Source organism: Astyanax mexicanus, chromosome 7 (assembly GCF_023375975.1).
Source record: "Astyanax mexicanus isolate ESR-SI-001 chromosome 7, AstMex3_surface, whole genome shotgun sequence".
Lineage (NCBI taxonomy): Eukaryota > Metazoa > Chordata > Actinopteri > Characiformes > Acestrorhamphidae > Astyanax > Astyanax mexicanus.
In genome coordinates, this window is record NC_064414.1 from 10,311,197 (window position 1) to 10,330,297 (window position 19,101).

General features: G+C 39.7%; 1 protein-coding gene across 5 annotated transcripts in view; it reads right to left on the reverse strand.

Annotated features, from left to right (window-relative positions):
- pcnx1 (pecanex 1) overlaps nt 1–18,593 on the reverse strand; it is a 76,620-nt gene extending 58,027 nt beyond the window's left edge. For all 5 annotated transcript variants that reach the window (XM_022685030.2, XM_049481067.1, XM_049481066.1 and 2 more), the window contains exons 1-2: nt 18,216–18,593; nt 4,838–5,049 (exon numbers count right to left, since the gene is read on the reverse strand). In XM_022685030.2, the coding sequence (XP_022540751.2) occupies nt 4,838–5,049; nt 18,216–18,368 (365 nt within the window). In that variant the 5' untranslated portion in view covers nt 18,369–18,593. The remainder of the gene's footprint in view (nt 1–4,837; nt 5,050–18,215) is intronic.
- Nucleotides 18,594–19,101: the final 508 nt, after the last annotated feature.

Below are 19,101 nucleotides of genomic sequence, written 5' to 3' on the forward strand. Positions count from 1 at the left end.
ACAATTCCAGCTAACAAATTTAAGCTTGCTTCCCTGCAAGCACGGATTCGAAGTAGGTGATACCATGACTTAACCAAAACAATAGTAAGAATTGAACATAAAAGAATGGACCAGTTTTACATATCCTGAAATCCACAAAAACAGACTGCTTAAGGAGTAATAAAGCATCTTGGACCCAAAAAAACGTAATTGAACCCCAACAAATACTCCCTCCCCCCTATCCCCCATCTCCCCAATCGAGATGAGGGGGTTATACCTCACTAACAAATCCAATGCCAACCGCTCCATAGAAATTCCTTTAGAACAGAAAATCTACGAGAGAGACTAAGGCCCAATAAAACATGTGTGCAAGACAGAAAAAAAAAAAAAACTGCACAGCGTTATTGTTAAGATATTTACAATATACAATAAGCGTGTCAGACTCTGCTTTCCTAAAGGGTCCCAAACATATTCGCTGGGAGTTCACACAGCTCAGGTTCACTCACCTAGCCCTAGATTACAGGTGGACTCTTTTTAAGTGAGTCATTAACAAAGGACGTTGCATCTTGTGCATTATCAAAGCTGAGGGACTGTCCATCCTGTAAGGAGATCCACAATGTAGCCGGGTATCTCAAACCAAACTTGGCCCCAGAGATGGTACGAAGCTGGCGTTTAACACTCCCAAAGGTGGCCCTCCGTTTGGCGACCGATGCGGTATAGTCTGGAGATATAAAGACACTCTTGCCTTCGTAGCGAAGTGGTGAGGCCTTCCCTGCGCGCTGAAGTATGTCCGTGCGAATATGAAAGAAGTGAACTCTGGCGATGAAGGGGCGAGGCGGCGCTCCATCTTTAGGCTTCTCCCGAAGTGCTCTGTGGGCCCTATCCAGTAGTGGTTTTTCTTCCAAATTGAGTAACTTTTGAAGCAGTTCAGCGATAAAGTTTGTGGGTTGTGTACCCTCAGAGCCTTCAGGGATCCCGGAGATACGCACATTGTTTCTCCTGGAACGCGCCTCCAAGTCCTCGCACTTGTCTTCAAGGTGTTTGGCTTGGACTGTTAGCTTAGCAACTGTGGACTGCAGCTCCGTTAGCTGTGTAGCATGGTCTGTGGAAGACCGCTCCAACTCCTGCAGAGTTTCCGAATGAGACACCAAACTTTGTTGTAGGGGAGTGATAGAGTTAAAAAGTTCCTGTCTCACCGCCGAGATTTCAGCCCTTAAGCTCGCTGAAAGGCCATCAATTTTCGTACAAATGTCCGTACTCAGCGAGTCCAACATGTTTTGCAATAGCGCGGCGCTGATAGCACCTTGACCTCGGGCTTCCACCTCTTCCTCCGGCACAGCCGACTCCGCCAACACCGAGGCTTTCCGGGCCGTTTTCTGGGCGTCAGCCTTACTGCGAGTTGCGGACATTGTAATCGAACTCAGGGGTAAATGAAAGAGAGCGGGGTGTCTTGAAAGAAAGATAGATCAGCAGAGACTAAAATAAATGAACACTGTGCAGAGTTAAATCGAATTTTAAGCCATAATCCCTCAGAGCTGTGGGGAAACGCGTCTACATCCTTCTCACGCCACAGCGCCCCCCGTGTGTTGAGTTATTTAAATTAGTAAATAAAAATAAGCCTGGTTTCAAGGAATTGAGTCGGCAAATTAAAATCACTTAGATTTTACCGTATTTTTCGGACTATAAGGCGCACCGTATTATAAGACGCACCATCAAAGAACGCCTATTTTCTGGTATTTTTCCATACATAGGGCGCATCGCATTATAAGGCGCATTAAGTGACACTAGAAAGGGTGCCTATATCAAAGTGAACAGGGGTGGCGCCATGGCGGGGGGGGGGGGGGGGTGTCTTGCCGTTGGAGCGTCTCAGTATACAAATCTAGCTCTTTCAAAGTCAAACGAGTGCTGGATATTAATCTACACAGATTCCTCTCCTGAAAACTGTTTATTTGGGTGAGTAAAGTGCTTCAGTTTATTTACAGTAAGCTTAGATTTCCAGATTTCCACTAAGGCTTGCTGCACCAGCGTTAGCATAGCTATCCGCTAGCACGCTAGCTAGTCCCCTAAACTAGTAAAGTTAACCCAAACTTAAACGACAGCGTTACACTGAGTAATCCTGCGTGTTCTGGTAAGACAGTGAGATATTAGCTAGCGATTCGTCCCCCGTAGCTTGTTTTAACACGGTAAACAAGCAGATTACAGGCTGATAAAACTCACCTCTGAGAGAGTTAGTGCTTAGCATCTAGCTAATGCTAGCCAGGCAAAGCAGCACAGACTTACAGGCCGATAACTCACCTCTGAACAGGGAACGCTTAGCGATTAGCATCTAACTCTAATAATACTGCTCCAGCAGTATTAAAAGTACTAAATTTAGATAATACTGATCTCTGAACAGTGAAAAAGTTAGCTAGCTTAGCGGTTAGCATCTAGCTAATGCTATTGCTGCTCCAGCCACGGAGCTGCACGGTTCTGCACGGAGTGTGTGTTTACTTTAGATAATTTAGATAATACTGATCTCTGAACAGTGAATAAGCTAGCTAATGCTATTGCTGCTCCAGCCTCGGAGCTGCACGGCTCTGGACTCTGTATAGCACTGAAACTCTCTATAACGCTGCACGGAGTGTGTGTTTACTGCTCCTTACAACCTGACGGGTAAAATCCATACAAAAGGCGCACCGTATTATAAGACGCACTGTCAATTTTTGTGAAAATTAAAAGTTTTTAAGTGCGCCTTATAGTCCAAAAAATACGGTACTTAGTTTTTTACCATGTTTAAAATAATCAAATGTTTTAGTGGTTTATTTTCTGGCTTGATCAGCAGGGGGTTACTTTACATTTCCAGCTGTGCACTACAGAAATCAGAGGATTAAACATGTCTTATGATGATCAGAGCGAGAGATTACCATCAGATTCAGTCTAGTCTCAGGCTGAACAGCACTGTTAACGTCTCGCAGTCTCAGATCCAGTCAGGCTGGATGTGGGTGAAAAGGTCTCGCAGTATTAGTGCCAGGCTTTAAAACGCTGATGGAGACTCCGCCATTGTCATGCCAGGGATTTGCCAAAAGCGCTAATCCCACACAACCCTGTTACACCGCCCAGATGCCACTCACGACCCTCAGCAGCTCAAGCAGGACAAATATGCTCATTCACTAATGGATTCAAGCGATAGTTCAGAGCAATATATAACTGATGCGATTACTGTCTCTCTCTTACCTCAAATGCAGTAGGTTTAGCATGTAGCTATCAAGCTACATGCACTATAAGGTGCACTTAAAACTATTTAATTTTATTAAAAAAATTGTCAGTGCGCCATTTAATCCGGTGCTCCTTATGTATGAATTTTACCAGTCAGGTTGCGAGAAGCAGTAAAGCCACTCTGCTGAAGTAAAGCGTTATACAGGAGTTTCAGTTTAGTTCTCCACACCGGGGCTGGAGTAGCATTAGCATTACCCGCTAACCACTATTTCCCTGTTCAGAGGTGAGTATTATCAGCCTGCTAGCACTGCTGGAGCGGCATTAGCATTACCCACTAACCACACTAGCTCTTTTTTTCGTTCAGAGGTATTTCAGAAAGCAGCCTGCATGTTTACCATATTAAACAAGCTACCAGTTAGCATTTAGCTGCTAATGCTAATGCTGGAGAATTTCAGGACTTACTATAAATAAACTAAAGCATTTTACTCAACCAAATAAACAGTTTTCAGGAAAGAAATCTGTGTAGATTAACATCCAGTGCTCATTTGACTTTAAAATAGACGTTCATTGATAGTGCGCCTTGTAATACAATGCGCTTTATGATGAGAAAAATATGGTAAATGTAAAAAAAAAAAAGAATCAACGTTAGTATTTCCCTGTATTTTTGTGAGGGGACAGTAAGAATAGTGTAGTGTGGCTAAGATCTGGCAGACTAGTCTCTATTATATTGTCTCAGGGCAGTTTTTATGCTTTATATATTAGAATTGTTTAATGTGCAGAGTTAAGGAAAGAGGCAATGTTCCATCAACAGTGTGTGTGTGTGTGTGTGTGAGAGAGAGAAAGAAAGAGCTTGTAAACTCAGCAGTGAGAGACGCTGTGAAGGGGGAAATTAAGCGTTGAGGAAAATAGCAGATGCTCTATAGCTAGCTTGCCAGAGTAGCCTCCATGCTTACTTGTGCAATAGAGCTTTTGAGAAATATCTCTTTTGAATACATAAACATATACAAAAGTATTTCAGGTCCATTTATAGTGTTTATTGAACTATATAAAATATTTAGTTTTGAATAGGAAGTTGTTAAAGTTGTTGTCATATCATATTTTAAAGGTCTATTGTTTAATTTTTTCAGCTGTTTTTCTGATAATGAAGTCTGATTTCGTCATATATTGTATAATTTTTGGGACAAAGTAAACCCAATACTAATCAAAGCCTTCATTTAATGCCTTTATGCCGCTCTCTCCCCACATCACTCCTAGGGTGATGTCCGCAGCACAGGGGGTCTGTGAGCTGATGTATCAGAACCGAGCTGCTGCGTTTTCCTCCGAGCGAGCTGGCTGCTCAGCAATGCTGCATCAGCAGCAGCTCGAAAAGAAGCGATGGCTGGCTTCACATGTGTTGGAGGAAGCATGTGTTAGTCTTCACACTCCTGGTGTGTTGGGAAATTACTAGTGATAGGGGGAGTCCTAATCAGTGGGTTGGGAAACTGGCCATGAAGATGCATTACTAAGTTTGCCTGGAAAGGTTATTGTGACACCGCCTTCGATCGGTGTCGTTGATCAGCCAATCAAGCTGAAAGATGAACAGCAATGATCCTTAAAAACACTGATCAGTCATCTCTGATTATTACTAGTGCTGTTTGTGTGTGTGTGTGTGTTTTAGACTCACCCAGGTCCATTCGAGTCCTCCTGCTGGGGGTGTGTGTCCCTCTGTCGTTCCCCTGCTGCCCCTCGGCCCTGCCCACCTTTGGCCCGAAGCTCGATGACCTCACCCTCGTCCAGCGCCGTGTGCAGCCGGTGGTTTACCGCCTTCAGCAGCACGAACATGGCAGCAATCACACCACAGTAAATGCCCACAATCACCATAGTGGGAGGCAGTGCCTACACATATAAACACACAGAGGGAGAGGTAGAGGAAGAGAAAGAGGATTATTATTATTAGACATTGCTTCACTGTTTTAGTTCTAATGCACTAGTTCTAAGTCTGCTTTGCCTGAAGATGCAGGAAAAGGGCCACCTGCATAATCATGGACCCTACTCACCCAGAACACTCACTTTTTGTCCCACCCTCTTAGGGAGGAGACTGCGGAGCATCAAGTGCCAAATGACCAGACCAAGAAACAGCTTCTTTCCAGAAGCTGTAAGGCTCCTAAACTCCACCTAGCCAACACACTGCAGTATTTTATATTATTATATAATTATTTTAGGTAATAATGGTTCTTTTGGGTGGAACTGGATTGTGAGATTACAATTTCGTTCCACTTCATGTCCCACAAGAAGTAAATGACAGTAAAAATCTTCTTGAATCCTTATACATTTTCACCTTCTACTAAAACAATAAGCGATACAATTTGAATCACATTACAGGGGTTGCGATTCAATATATTGTGATACAGTAAGCAAGGCGATATTTTAAGTGTTTAAATCAAATTTTAGACTAAACAGTCATACAGTAAAAACAACTATCATTTATGAAATCTGAATAAAAGAAAATTATACATTTATACAATGAAATCAAAGGAATCTAACGTTACTTGGCGACTATACTGGACTTCCACGCAATATCATTATCGGCACTATGCAGCACAGATACCAAGATGCTGTTACTGATGCGCACACACACCTCCACATGACACCTGGCTGAAGCTGGCAGAATGTCTGCGGGCCAATTTAATTCTAAACGAGCAGCAGCCAAAATGCCTCTTGCAAAATCTGTAACTCCAGAATTTCAAAGGGAGGAACGACCAGCAGAAACTCCAAAACAAGCTTTTAAAGCAAAACCCTGCCAAAAAACACCTTCATCCATCTTCATCCAGGATAACTCAGTCAGCGGCAGTCCTCAGAAGGTGCTGCTATTAGGGGTGGGCGCGATATGGCTCTAAAATAATATCATGATATTTCAGGGTATTTTTGAGATAACGATATACTTGGCGATATAGGAAAACTAAAATAATTCATTAATTTCAGGAATATAGTATAATGGTATAACAGTATAATTATTGTGTGGCAAAATAAATAATACAGCATCAAAGAATATAATGCAGCAAAAAAATATTGCAGAATGTTTAGTGCATTCATATCGTCGCTGTCCAATGAAAAACACTGATCTCCAAAACAGAAAAAACCTTGTAAACTTTTAATTGGAAGTCAATGTAAAAAGAGTTTTTCAGGTAATTTTGAAGAGTTTCTATTGGTCTATGCATTAAGAAATTTTGGCACAGCGTAACGGACAGTTTGTCTGTTCAAATTATGTAGTAAACTAAAAATTAACAAAAATGGAGATAAGAGTTTTTCATAGGACAGCGACGATATAAACTGCTAACAAAAACAATTATACAATAAATACACTTAAAACTTCACAGTAAATAATAAACTACTTTTAAGACAGAACATCCCTATTATCACAATATGGATTTTTAATATCATGATATTTCTGTGTCACGATATATTGTATATGATATAATGTTGCCCACCCCTAGCTGCTACAAAATGATTCCTGATAGCTCTGAATGATGGTCGTTTGTTGTAGGTATGTGTGGTTACTCGACCAGTTAATGCTCTTCTTTCAGAATACTGTCGCTTCTGAAATAAAATAATGAAAAATGCAATGCTATAGACAAATAAGTAGTTATGTATATCTATATTATTTTGATAAATGTACTTACTTAAATGTAATGGTTAACCTGCACTAAGAACAAAGATGTTCCACGCTTGGGTTCCAAGTACTTTTCAAGAACTCCAAGTATTTCTTATCCTATTTAGGGCTGGGTATTGAAATTCAATACGAGAAAGGGACCAAACGAAATGTCTCAGTACTACCAAGTACCAAAAGGTCTAAAACTAATTGTCAGCTTATTTTCCATTTAAACTGGGGTGCAGTTTTGCAGAGTGATACCAGGCACTGTGCTGAGTAAGAGTGGGAATCACAGGGCATCTTACAACACGCTACAGATTTCACAATATGATGACCACACGATATTGATGATAACCATATTGTGATTCTACAATAAATTATATACAACAAGACAATTCTCTAAGATACTGAAGAGGATAAAATACTAGGGGTGTGACGAGACCTTGTGAGACTAAAACGTGACGATATTTCTCGTCAAGCTTAAACCTGTCTCGCTGGAAAAAACAAAAAACAAAAGGTGAGTTAAAAAAGCTCCGCATGACAGTATGTGGGCTCTGGGTGACAGTATGTGTGCTCCGGGGTACAGTTAAAAAGCTCTGCGCGACAGTAGCTGAGCTCCGCGGTACAGTTAAAAAGCTCCACTCGACAGTGCTCTTACTTTTCCAAAGATTTACAGCCCTAATAAATACTGTAAGTACCGTATTTTTCGGACTATAAGGCGCACCGTATTATAAGACGCACTATCAAAGAACGCCTATTTTCTGCTATTTTTCCATACATAGGGCGCATCGCATTATAAGGCGCGTTAAGTGACACTAGAAAGGGTGCCTATATCAAAGTGAACAGGGGTGGCGCCATGTTTCCCTTCCCCCACCGGGGGTGGTCGCTTGCCGGTGGAGCGTCTCAGTATACAAAATATAGCTCTTTCAAAGTCAAACGAGTGCTGGATATTAATCTACACAGATTCCTCTCCTGAAAACTGTTTATTTGGGTGAGTAACGTGCTTCAGTTTATTTACAGTAAGCTTAGATTTCCAGATGTCCACTAAGGCTTGCTGCACCAGCGTTAGCATAGCTATCCGCTAGCACGCTAGCTAGTCACCTAAACTAGTAAAGTTAACCCAAACTTAAACGACAGCGTTACACTGAGTAATCCTGCGTGTTCTGGTAAGACAGTGAGATATTAGCTAGCGATTCGTCCCCCGCAGCTTGTTTTAACACGGTAAACAAGCAGATTACAGGCTGATAAAACTCACCTCTGAGAGAGTTAGCGCTTAGCATCTAGCTAATGCTAGCCAGGCAAAGCAGCACAGACTTACAGGCCGATAACTCACCTCTGAACGGTGAACGCTTAGCGATTAGCATCTAACTCTAATAATACTGCTCCAGCAGTATTAAAAGTGCTAAATTTAGAAAATACTGATCTCTGAACAGTGAAAAAGCTAGCTAGCTAAGCGGTTAGCATCTAGCTAATGCTATTTATTGCTGCTCCAGCCTCGGAGCGGCACGGCTCTGCACCGGAGTGTGTGTTTACTGCTCCTTACACCTGACGGGTAAAATTTAGATAATACTGATCTCTGAACAGTGAATAAGCTAGCTAATGCTATTTGCTGCTCCAGCCTCGGAGCTGCACGGCTCTGGACTCTGTATAGCACTGAAACTCTGTATAACGCTGCACGGAGTGTGTGTTTACTGCTCCTTACAACCTGACGAGTAAAATTTAGATAATACTGATCTCAGTGAATAAGCTAGCTAGCTTAGCGGTTAGCATCTAGCTAATGCTATTGCTGCTCAGCCTCGGAGCTGCACGGCTCTGGACTCTGTATAGCACTGAAACTCTCTATAACGCTGCACGGAGTGTGTGTTTACTGCTCCTTACAACCTGACGAGTAAAATCCATACAAAAGGCGCACCGTATTATAAGACGCACTGTCAATTTTTGTGAAAATTAAAAGTTTTTAAGTGCGCCTTATAGTCCGAAAAATACGGTAAATCCTACACATGACTGTTTAATAGGCAGTTGTACTAATCCCTTAGCTCTGTACTGTATTTAAAAAAATGTTCTGTCTCTGTTTGCACTTCAAGCATAGTCTTAATATGACTGGTTATGGTTATGAATAGTTAAATTACAAGAAATTTAGGAGAAAAAAAACACAAACCATAGTCTTAATATGACTGGTTGTGGTTTGCACTATATAAGTTTAATTTTTATTTTTTATTCTTATTCTTATTTCTATTTCTTATAGAATCAATGTGTGAGTGAAACCAGTCTGTTAAGTTTGCGTTATATGATTTTCTCAAATAAAACTAGTTTTCAAGCCATTTTTCATGTTTCAATTTTATTTTTAAATCTCATCTTGTCTCGTTCTCGTGATATTAGTGTCTTGTCACACCCCTATAAAATACCCCTAAATAAGTAAATACCAAGATTTATGGATTTATTGGTGTCAGTTTACAGAATTTAACAACTAATTTTCTTTACTACAGGTTTACCCAATTCATTTGATTAGCGCCACCATGTGGAGTAATGAAGCAGTAACTTCAGTAATTCAAACTGGAAGGCGAGTTTTTAGAGTGCCTATGTTTAAATATCAATATCCATATTTGACACCACATATCGATACAATACAATACTATATATCGCAATATCGATATATTGTGCCGCTCCCAGTGCTGAGGTGAAAGTAGTTCCAGTTCCAGAGAAATTTATGTTTTTGTGTTTATAGATTAAAGTAAGTGTTGCCTTGTTCTAATAGACATGAAATATTTTTGTGTACAGTGATGAGATCAGTGATGTTGTTCAGGTGTTTGTTAGTAACAACAGCCTAGCATTTTAGGCTACGTTCACACAACTGCTAAAAGTTTAATTCTATAAACTGCAGACAACATTTCTCCCAAATTCCAAATCAAAATATTTGATTTAGAGCACTTATTTGCAGTAAATGATAAATAGCTGAAATAACAAAAAAAGATGCAGAGCTTTCAAACCTAAAATAAGGCAAGACTTTAGAAATCAATATTTGGTGGAATAATCCTGTTTTTTAAATCACAGTTTTAATGCATCTTGGCATGTTCTCCTCCACCAGTCTTACACACTGCTTTTGGATAATATTTTGCCACTACTGGTGCTAAAATTCAAGCAGTTTAGCTTGGTCTGATAGCTTGTGATCATCCATCTTCCTCTTGATTATATTCCAGAGGTTTTCAATTTGGTAAAATCAAAGAAACTCATTTTTAGGTGGTCTAATTTTTTTTCCAGAGCTGTTTATCTTGCAGAAAGTATCAGAACTGCAGTAAAACAGTGTGATGTCTCCTAAATCCATGTGTGGGTGCTCAGAAACATCCAGCGCCCTCAAACACTGAGTGTAACAGACCTGCTGTTCTCAGCCTGGAGGAGAGAGATGGGCATCTAAAAGATACACCAGCTTATTATTACAGATTTACCAGAAAGACTTAACCTTAATCATAAACCCTTAGTGCAGTAATATCATGATTCTCACCAAACTAATGAGGAGTGTGGGAAGGAAAGTCAATAAAGACAAACATTACAGAGCCTGTTTTCATAGAAAACTGATATTTTCATGTTTTTATTTATTTATTATTTGTTTATTTGTTTAAATTTTCCCCCATTTTCTCCCAATTTAGCTAGGCCAATTGTTCTACCCATTCAGCTACTCAGCATACTCAGTATATCCCCAATCACTGGTGATGCCACAACACACAGGGCCGCCGCTCTGCATACGCAGACAACGCAGCCAGCGTTAGCCTCAACCATTTTGCAGTTGCAGGGAGCCAAATTGACTGAGAATGAAATGTGTTGAAATTATGACATTATTAAATTTAAAACCCAATGTGAATTATTTATGATACGCTCATCTTTTTAGTCTTTAAACATTGCATGGGGCACCTACTCTACTACTTAAAAGCGGCACGTTATTATTTTTGTGCATAATATAATGCCCCCACCCCTATTGCCTGAAATGGCACGGCTCGGATTGCTCTGTTGGTTGTTGCCAGATGTGACATTTTCCAGTCAAATAAATAATCAAAAAATGCATGGAGGCGCTAAATGTTGCGCATGTTTAACCATTTTTAAAGTGTATGTGGCCATTCTATACAAAAACTTGTCCAGTGCAATATTTGTGTAAGTTAAAAACTTAAAATAAAATAAACAAATAGGATGAAAAATCGTAACTTATCTGGCAACCTTAGTCCTAACTAAAGTAGCAACGCTACTTGAGTTTGGCAGGAGACAAGTTCACCGCGCGAAGTTGCTACTAAATGGTAATTCAACTATGAAGCGACGGAGCTGGAGCTGAGAAGAAGAAAAAGAAGCAGAAAGATGAGGCCCATGCATCCCTTTCTGGTGAGTAACTTCGATGATAAAGGTTTAAATAGTTTTGATTACTTCATGTTCAGTGGTGTTGCCTGAGCTAGTTACGTTGGCTTTGCTGATTTGGTAGCTTTAAACGCTTAACTAGAAACTAATCTGGGTATTGCAAGGCACGTGGCACGTTTGCAAATAGTAGTAGTGTAGTTTGAAGATTTTTAGTGACTTTAATAAAAAATTAATAAACAGAGTAGCCTACCTATTGACTAATGCCGTCAGTGCACTATCCAAATGGTCTGTATGACAGCAGGATCAGACAGCTCTATAGATTTTGACAGGCTGATATAAATACACCACGAATATAAACGATAATTTCATAACCTTTAAGGCTGGCTTGTGTAAATGACGTGTCCACTGCTTAAAATAGACATGCATCGTTTCATTTATTATTTATACATTATAAATAGTACTCTTGTGCTGTTCTTCACTGTTATTGGCCTTACTTATAACGTTGTAAATATTCACAGTTACATGTGTAATTTTAATAAATAGTAAAATTTTGCGTAAACCTTTAGTGTTTGTGTGTGTGTTTTTTTTTTTTTTTTTTTGGGGGGGGAGGGGGGGGGCCTCCCTGACCAGTTATGCTTAGGGCCTCCAAAACCTTAGCAGCGGCCCTGACAACACAAGAAGGATGAAGACTAGCACGTGCCTCCTCCGATGCATGTGGTCAGCCATCGCCTCTTTCTGAACCAAAAAATACATCAGCTCAGACGCCATTTGCTGATCAACATCACCCTAACAATGACGAGGAGAAAGAGCACCATCTATCCACCCAGTGACAGCAAGAATAATTGTGCTCTCTCAGGGCTCTGGCAGCTGATGGCAAGCTGCACAATCTGGATTCGAACTAGCAATCACCCGATCATAGTGGCAGCGCTTTAAGATCGCTGGACCACCCGGTTCCCCTGTTTTTATGTCTAATTTTATTAATTTACTTGCCAAGCTGTAAGGCCAATTTCCTAACCCCCTCATGTGGATTCACCCCATCACTAGTAATACCCCATACTCTAAATGCAGATAGACTAGCACATGCCTCCTCTGATACATATGAAGTCAGACTCCACCTTTTTTTAATTGCGCTGATGCAGCATCACAAGGTAGCATCACAACACAAGGAAAGCTCTATGAGCCAACTCTGACACATCAACTAACAGACAAATGTGTTGACCAACATCACTCCATTAGTGATGAGGGAAGAGAGCACCATCTACCCATGCAGAGAGAGCATGGCCAGTTGTGCTCTTTCTGACTCTGGCTGCTGATGGCAAGCATGGTTCAGGACTCAAAACCAGCGATCCTTGGATCATATTGGCAGCACTGTACCCTGTGTTCACACTGGTTGTTGCTCACGTTGCCCATAGTCTGTCTCTTGTGGGTGTGATCGTGGATGCAAGATCCAACCTGTCATTGTAAGCCCAACCCTAATTTAAATCCCATATTTCTTTAGTAAGTAGAGCATTAAAAAAACAGACCCTTTAACTTTATTTCTGAGTTTTAGGTGCATTTGAATTTAACCACGCTGAAAGCTGCGGGCTATCACCCTCTAGACCAGAAGTTCTTAAACTTTTTAGGCCATGTACCACCAATGAACAGACTAAAACCTCCAAGTACCACCAAGTACAAGCCATTTCACAGAAACACGTGTAGTTACCACACACAGTTATTTATACACAGTAATCTAGACATGTAATCCACACATATACGTTATCATAACTTTAGGTAATTGTTCCTTCACCTTTTGTGTGGAGCTTGCTCACTTTTGTAGTTTGTAAGTTAGTGACGAGACACTAATATCACGAGACGAGACACGATATTGGGTTCACGAGAACGAGACGAGATTTAAAAATAAAATTTTAAAGAAAACGTCAAAAATGAAAAAAAAAGCTTGAAAACTAGAGTTTTATTTGACAAATTCATATAATGCAAACTTAACAGACAGATTTCTCTCACACATTGATTCTATAAGAAATAGAAATAAGAATTAAAAAAAAAAAAAAAAACTTTTCTAGGTCTTATATAGTGCAAACAATAAGTGCAAACCACAACCAGTCATATTAAGACTATGGTTTGTGTTTTTTTTCTCCTAAATCTCTTGTAATTTAACTATTCATAACCATAACCAGTCATATTAAGACTATGCTTGAAGTGCAAACAGAGACTGAACTTTTTTTAATACAGTACAGAGCTAAGGGATTAGTACAGCTGCCTATGAAACAGTCACGTGTAGGATTTACTTACAGTATTTATATATGGTTTGTGTCTTGTTGGTCACTCTGTAACCGTTTATTGTTTCCACTGGAGCCAAAATGCAGCCAGACATACAACTTAAAAGTAGCAGAAGCATCTTCTATGCAAATGCCCGAATTTTCCTCTTCTGCTGAGAGCTGCTCTCACTGCTCAGCCATCATTCTCTATCGCTATTACTACTGGGTTGCCAGATCCCTCTTAAAAAGTCCACACTTAACTGTTTTTTTGCCCCACGAGAAATATCGTCCGTCTTAATCTCGCGAGATCTCGTGCCACAAGATCTCGTCACACCCCTAATAATTAGGTAAGTTATTTGATTAGCTATTGTTTCTGGTTAATACAGTTTTACTACTGAGACTCTCAGAAGAAATTAGACAGGGAAAAATAAACAACATGAGAACCAAGCAGTGAACTACAGTGTTTTATTAAGCTATTAACTGTAATGCAGAAACTGTAGTGAACTGTTTATAGATTTCCGTTAATATTTAAATGCAAGCAAATGTTTTTCTGAGGTCATCTTGTGTACCACCTAGGGATGCATCGAGTACCACTAGTGGTACCCGTACCACAGTTTAAAACCACTGCTCTTGACCTTTATCAGTGATCACAGAATGCTGCCCACTGTTCGCAGCCCACAGGTGGCTGCTGGCTGTACATTTCTGGATAATGGACTATTCTCAGTTTAGCAGTGACACTGAGGTGTTTAAAAACTCCAGCAGCACTGCTGTGTTACTGCAGCGCTGAGAATAATCCACCACCATCCAAAATAATAGCTGTTCTGTGGTGGTCCTGACCCATGATATACATGTACCTGTACATGATGTAATATATTTATTGGTAATATATAATTTTGCTGTAATCTGTACTTTTTTGGTATCTTGATGTTTTGGGGAATTAATTTACTACATCCAGAGTTTAGTTTTAGACTTTATCCCAGTCTGACAGCAGAAGGAATTTTCCAACAGGATCAAAAAGAAATGAAGCCACATGTTGTCCATTTGATCACCTCCTCGATCAAAGCAGATTTGAAACACATTCTATCAAAGGCCACTAGAATGAATCAAACACAAAAACAAACACAGAGGCTTCAGAAACCTTAGCGTTTAGTGCTGACTTCACTCACTACCGTATTTACGTCCACACAGGTGTAAATATAGGCCAGCAGAGTGAGGCTCAGCCTCTGTCTCTACCCCGAATACAGATACTGGACATAGATACACACATATACATATTTTGAGACTGGGTGCTGGCTGGAAATAGGCTACGAGTGAACTTCCGCTCTGGATTTAGAGCAAATAGATGAACAACAGCTTCAGCACTTTCCAATCTGATCTCAGTTTGTAGCGTCTGTCTGTAGAGTAGGTTAAATATGTTGATAAACCTGAGCCTGTTCGATTTTATGCATGGTCAGGTGTGTTAAAAAGATGCAGCTGACCAATCAAAGCTTCATTTGCCAGGTTTAATGCCAAACAAATGAGTGGAAGAACAGACTGCATTGTTTAGAGTAGAAAACAGAAGCTTATATCAGGAGCAACACGTAAATTATATTAAAAAAATTTTAGGTTATATAACAGAATACATATTTGACCGTGAGTTCTTTACAAACACTTCATGCAGTTGTTACTTTTAGCTTGTTTGGGTGTACACTAAACTGTTGCCATCAATTAACATCAACAGAACCACCTCCCTTGATATAGGAGGCTGGAGAGAACATCAAGAGAGCATAAAAAAAAAGAGAGAAAAAACAGTCAGTCAGCAGAGAAACAGAGAGAGTGGACATTTGTTAGAGCTATGGAGCTTCTGTGGAGCCCCGTTTACCAAGAAAAGAGGGCATAAAAATGTAAAATAAGACTTGGAGTGAAGTTTCCACACTGTTAAGATTCCCTCCCTTTGCTCTTTTTGTTAACAGACCCTTAGACTGTCACCAGTTTTATCATAGCTAAATAGTGCCATGTATTTGTTTCAGTAAAAAATTGATGTAAACCAGATTGCTAGCTATAATATTTACACCAGGGTTCGGCAATAGGCGGAAACATCTGACTCGTGAGGTTGATTGAACTATAATGAACGATAATGGAAAAAAATGGCGAGCTTTTGTTTACATTCCTCCCCTGTCTCTCTGTCGTGCTCGGCGCGACTTTAGTTTCTGCGTGTTCTCGTTTTTCCACCCGTTCTTGGGCTCCCTATCTCCTTATAAGGGTGTTTTTCCCCGCTGTGTCCCAATTAACTAGCCGGGGCAGCAGTAGTGTATTGGGCGCGACCCTGACGACTAGGGTTCGATCCCACGTAAGGAGCAGTGTGTTTATTTTTTTCTTTTCCCCTTTCTTCTTGGGTTTACCTGCTTTGAGATCAACTGTTCTGCAATTGGGTTCAACAACCCTCTGGGCTTGAGAGCTACTAGTCAGCAGCACTACATCCCATTACACTTCATTTTCCAAAATAAATTTTCCACTTCATTTTCCAAAAATTTATTTGTGTGGCCCCGCTTGGAAAATATCTGGCCCGCGGCCCCTGATTTACACATTTAAGCTCAAACTTGAACTACATTATCATTATTACTATTACTTTTTTGCTGGTTTTAGCAAAAAAAAAAAATCACACTGTTCTCATTTACCATTATTTATATTAATCTATCTATCTATCTATCTATCTATCTATCTATCTATATATATATATATATATATATATATACATACATACATACACACTAGTGACAGATTATAGTGTGCATTATTAGTATGACATTCTGGATCCTTGACTTCTGTTACAAATCTGATAAATTTCTTGTAGTTTTAATATCTCAGTTAGGGGTGTTTCATATCATATTGTATGCAGTAATACATTTTTATTTTCATCTTGTTGCAGTAGTTTATTCTTGAAATAGGTTTTCTAATTCAGCGTTTTTGTCATATCACCAAGAGTATCGTTATTGCAAAAATACCATGAAATATTGTGATATTATTTTAGGACTATATCGCCCATCCCTAGTGCTAGTGTGATGCTAGTATGATATCACACACTGTGCTGTGGTAAAAGTGGTTTGGTTACTCCAGCATTGTGGAGAAATTAATTTATGTTTGTATTTTTAGACCAAAAGATTTCTCTTATTCACATCAATTTACATCAAAACAAAAGTGTTTAAAGGATGTTTTAACAGAGATGAGACTTGAAATGAGTAATGAGTTCTGTGTTTGTTAGCAACCTAGCCTAGCATCTCCCACTGTAATCTGGTCAACAGAATTTGGGGTCAATCATGTTTGTTTGTTTTGTCATCAAACCACCATTTTAACTGGACATACTCTTGTAATAGAAGTAACTGGGCAGAAGATTAAAGTAAATGGAATTTGCTGAATTACTATGTAATTACATAGTAAATACTGTACTTACAAACCAGTAAAGTTAATACATATGTATGTGTCTTTCAGTGCACTTTTGATTGATTTGGTGACAACAATGAATTTATAATAATAGTGATAATTAATGTCATGACCTAGATTTCTTGGCATTATATAGAACAGAGGTAATCAGAATAATCCCATTTACCTACAGTGCTGGTCAAAAGTATGGACACACATTCTCATTCAATGTTTTTCTTTATATACATCAAAACAATTAAGGGATTATGTGGTTAACAGTAATAACAATATGTTTGTTCTCCACAATCCCCTGATCTAAACCTGATGAACTGAGATGGTGATTTGAGGTGATTTAGGATGAGCTGAAGCTTCACAGTGTGAAGAAATAGCAGCAACTATTGTTCAGCCCCTCCAGGAACTCCTTCTTTAAGACACTGAGAAAATTATTCCAGGTGACTCTACCTCATAAAGACACTGAGATTAAAATACCAAGAGTGTGCAGATCTGTCCTCAAAAGATAAATATGCTAATATTTATTATGAATCTAAAGTATTATTTACAATATAAAAAGTCAGAAAAAGAAAGAAAACACATTAAATGAGAAGAGGCATGTCCAAACCTTTGACTGGAACTGTATTTACGAAGACATATCTATAAGTTTCATAATATTTTGGCTGGTTTTGTGAGGTCACAAAGACAACTGCAGATTTTAGAGACATAATATATGAGTGTCATGACCTGGATTGTTTGACATAATATAGAACAGAGAAAATAAATCAGAATAAACCTTATTTTACCCATATTTGTGGGTTTTAAATGGATGGTAAGAGCCTAATTTAATGGAACACATTAACACAAATGCTATTATTATTCAATCTACTATAATAATAACAACAACAACAAGAATGATGATGATGATAACAATGACGATGATGATAATGATGATAGTGATGCACTTTGATTAATGAAGGCCAGTCTAGGTCACATCATCTCTGGGAGCATCTGGCTGAACTGTCTCTAGGCCTTTGGCTATCATTATCTCCCAGTAACGATTACCCTGCCTGCTATCAACACAGCACAGAAAGGTGGTAAATATTTACACACACTCATTAAACGGGTTTATTGACGATGAGAAATTGATACACATGGTGTTTTGTGATGCTTTAAATGTAAACAAGCTGTTAAACAAAGGACTGCGAAGCTTAAGTTGGCTTTTCTCCCGAACTGTCCGTTCCACCTTAAATGGTCCAACAGTTACTTTCCAGAGGCGCCAGAACGTTTCAGATGCACCATTTAAGGTGGAACGGGCAATTGTGAGACTACTTCAACACAGAGAAATAACGGACTCCGAACTGAACAGCAGTGAAAACACTGCGTCCTCCGCGGCACCGCGCTACAGTACAGAGCCCGGAGACACTCACCATGTAGAGGGTGAAGGGGAAGCAGAGCAGAAAGAGCCAGATGTAGAGGTGCAGCGCGTTCACGAACGTGTTTTGATGGGGGTCGTAGTACCATCCTCCCGTGATGGAAGCCCAGACGCCCTGTCTGAGGATCTGCAGGGTCTGCGAGCCCATGTTTACCCGCGGAATCTCTACCCCACACCGGCACACCGCCGCCTAGCAGCCTCCCGTCATTTCATCAACACAGCTGCCCCGTAAATCCCGCAAACCGCGGCCATCTTCTCGGCAGCTTCGAGCCTCCTCACAGTCCTCCACCATCCCAGCACACCCCGCGCCTCCGCTGCCTTTTAAAGCGATGTTCGCCACGGGTGAATCCTTCGCTCCGAGCGACTCCGCGGAACGAACCGATTCAGAGGACTCGCTCGGAGTCCAGCCCAAGCCCCGCCCACTTATGCAAATAACCAAGCGATGATTTGATTACAATCATAACTACGACTTTAATAAAACATTTAATCCGATATCTTTATAAATGATAACAGGGGATAAACAGCTGTATGTGTATGTAAGGGTATAATGATTATAATTAAAGATGGGTATGATAATGTGTGATAAATGCTGATAAATATACCTAGGGCCCCGCCCACATATGCAAATTTACAATCGTTGATTTGTCGATGACTCGCAGCGATAAATTAGATTTAAAAAGCTAAATAATTATTAAACAATTGGCTTATTAGCATAATCATCTTTATTAATAGTAATAGTAGTTAAACAACTGGCTTATTACTATGAAAATAATAATAATCATAATTATTATCATATCATCATAATTGTGATTATACTGATTAGCTCGAATAGAGCTAGTCTTTGTAATAATAATTATTACACAATTGATAAATCTATAAAG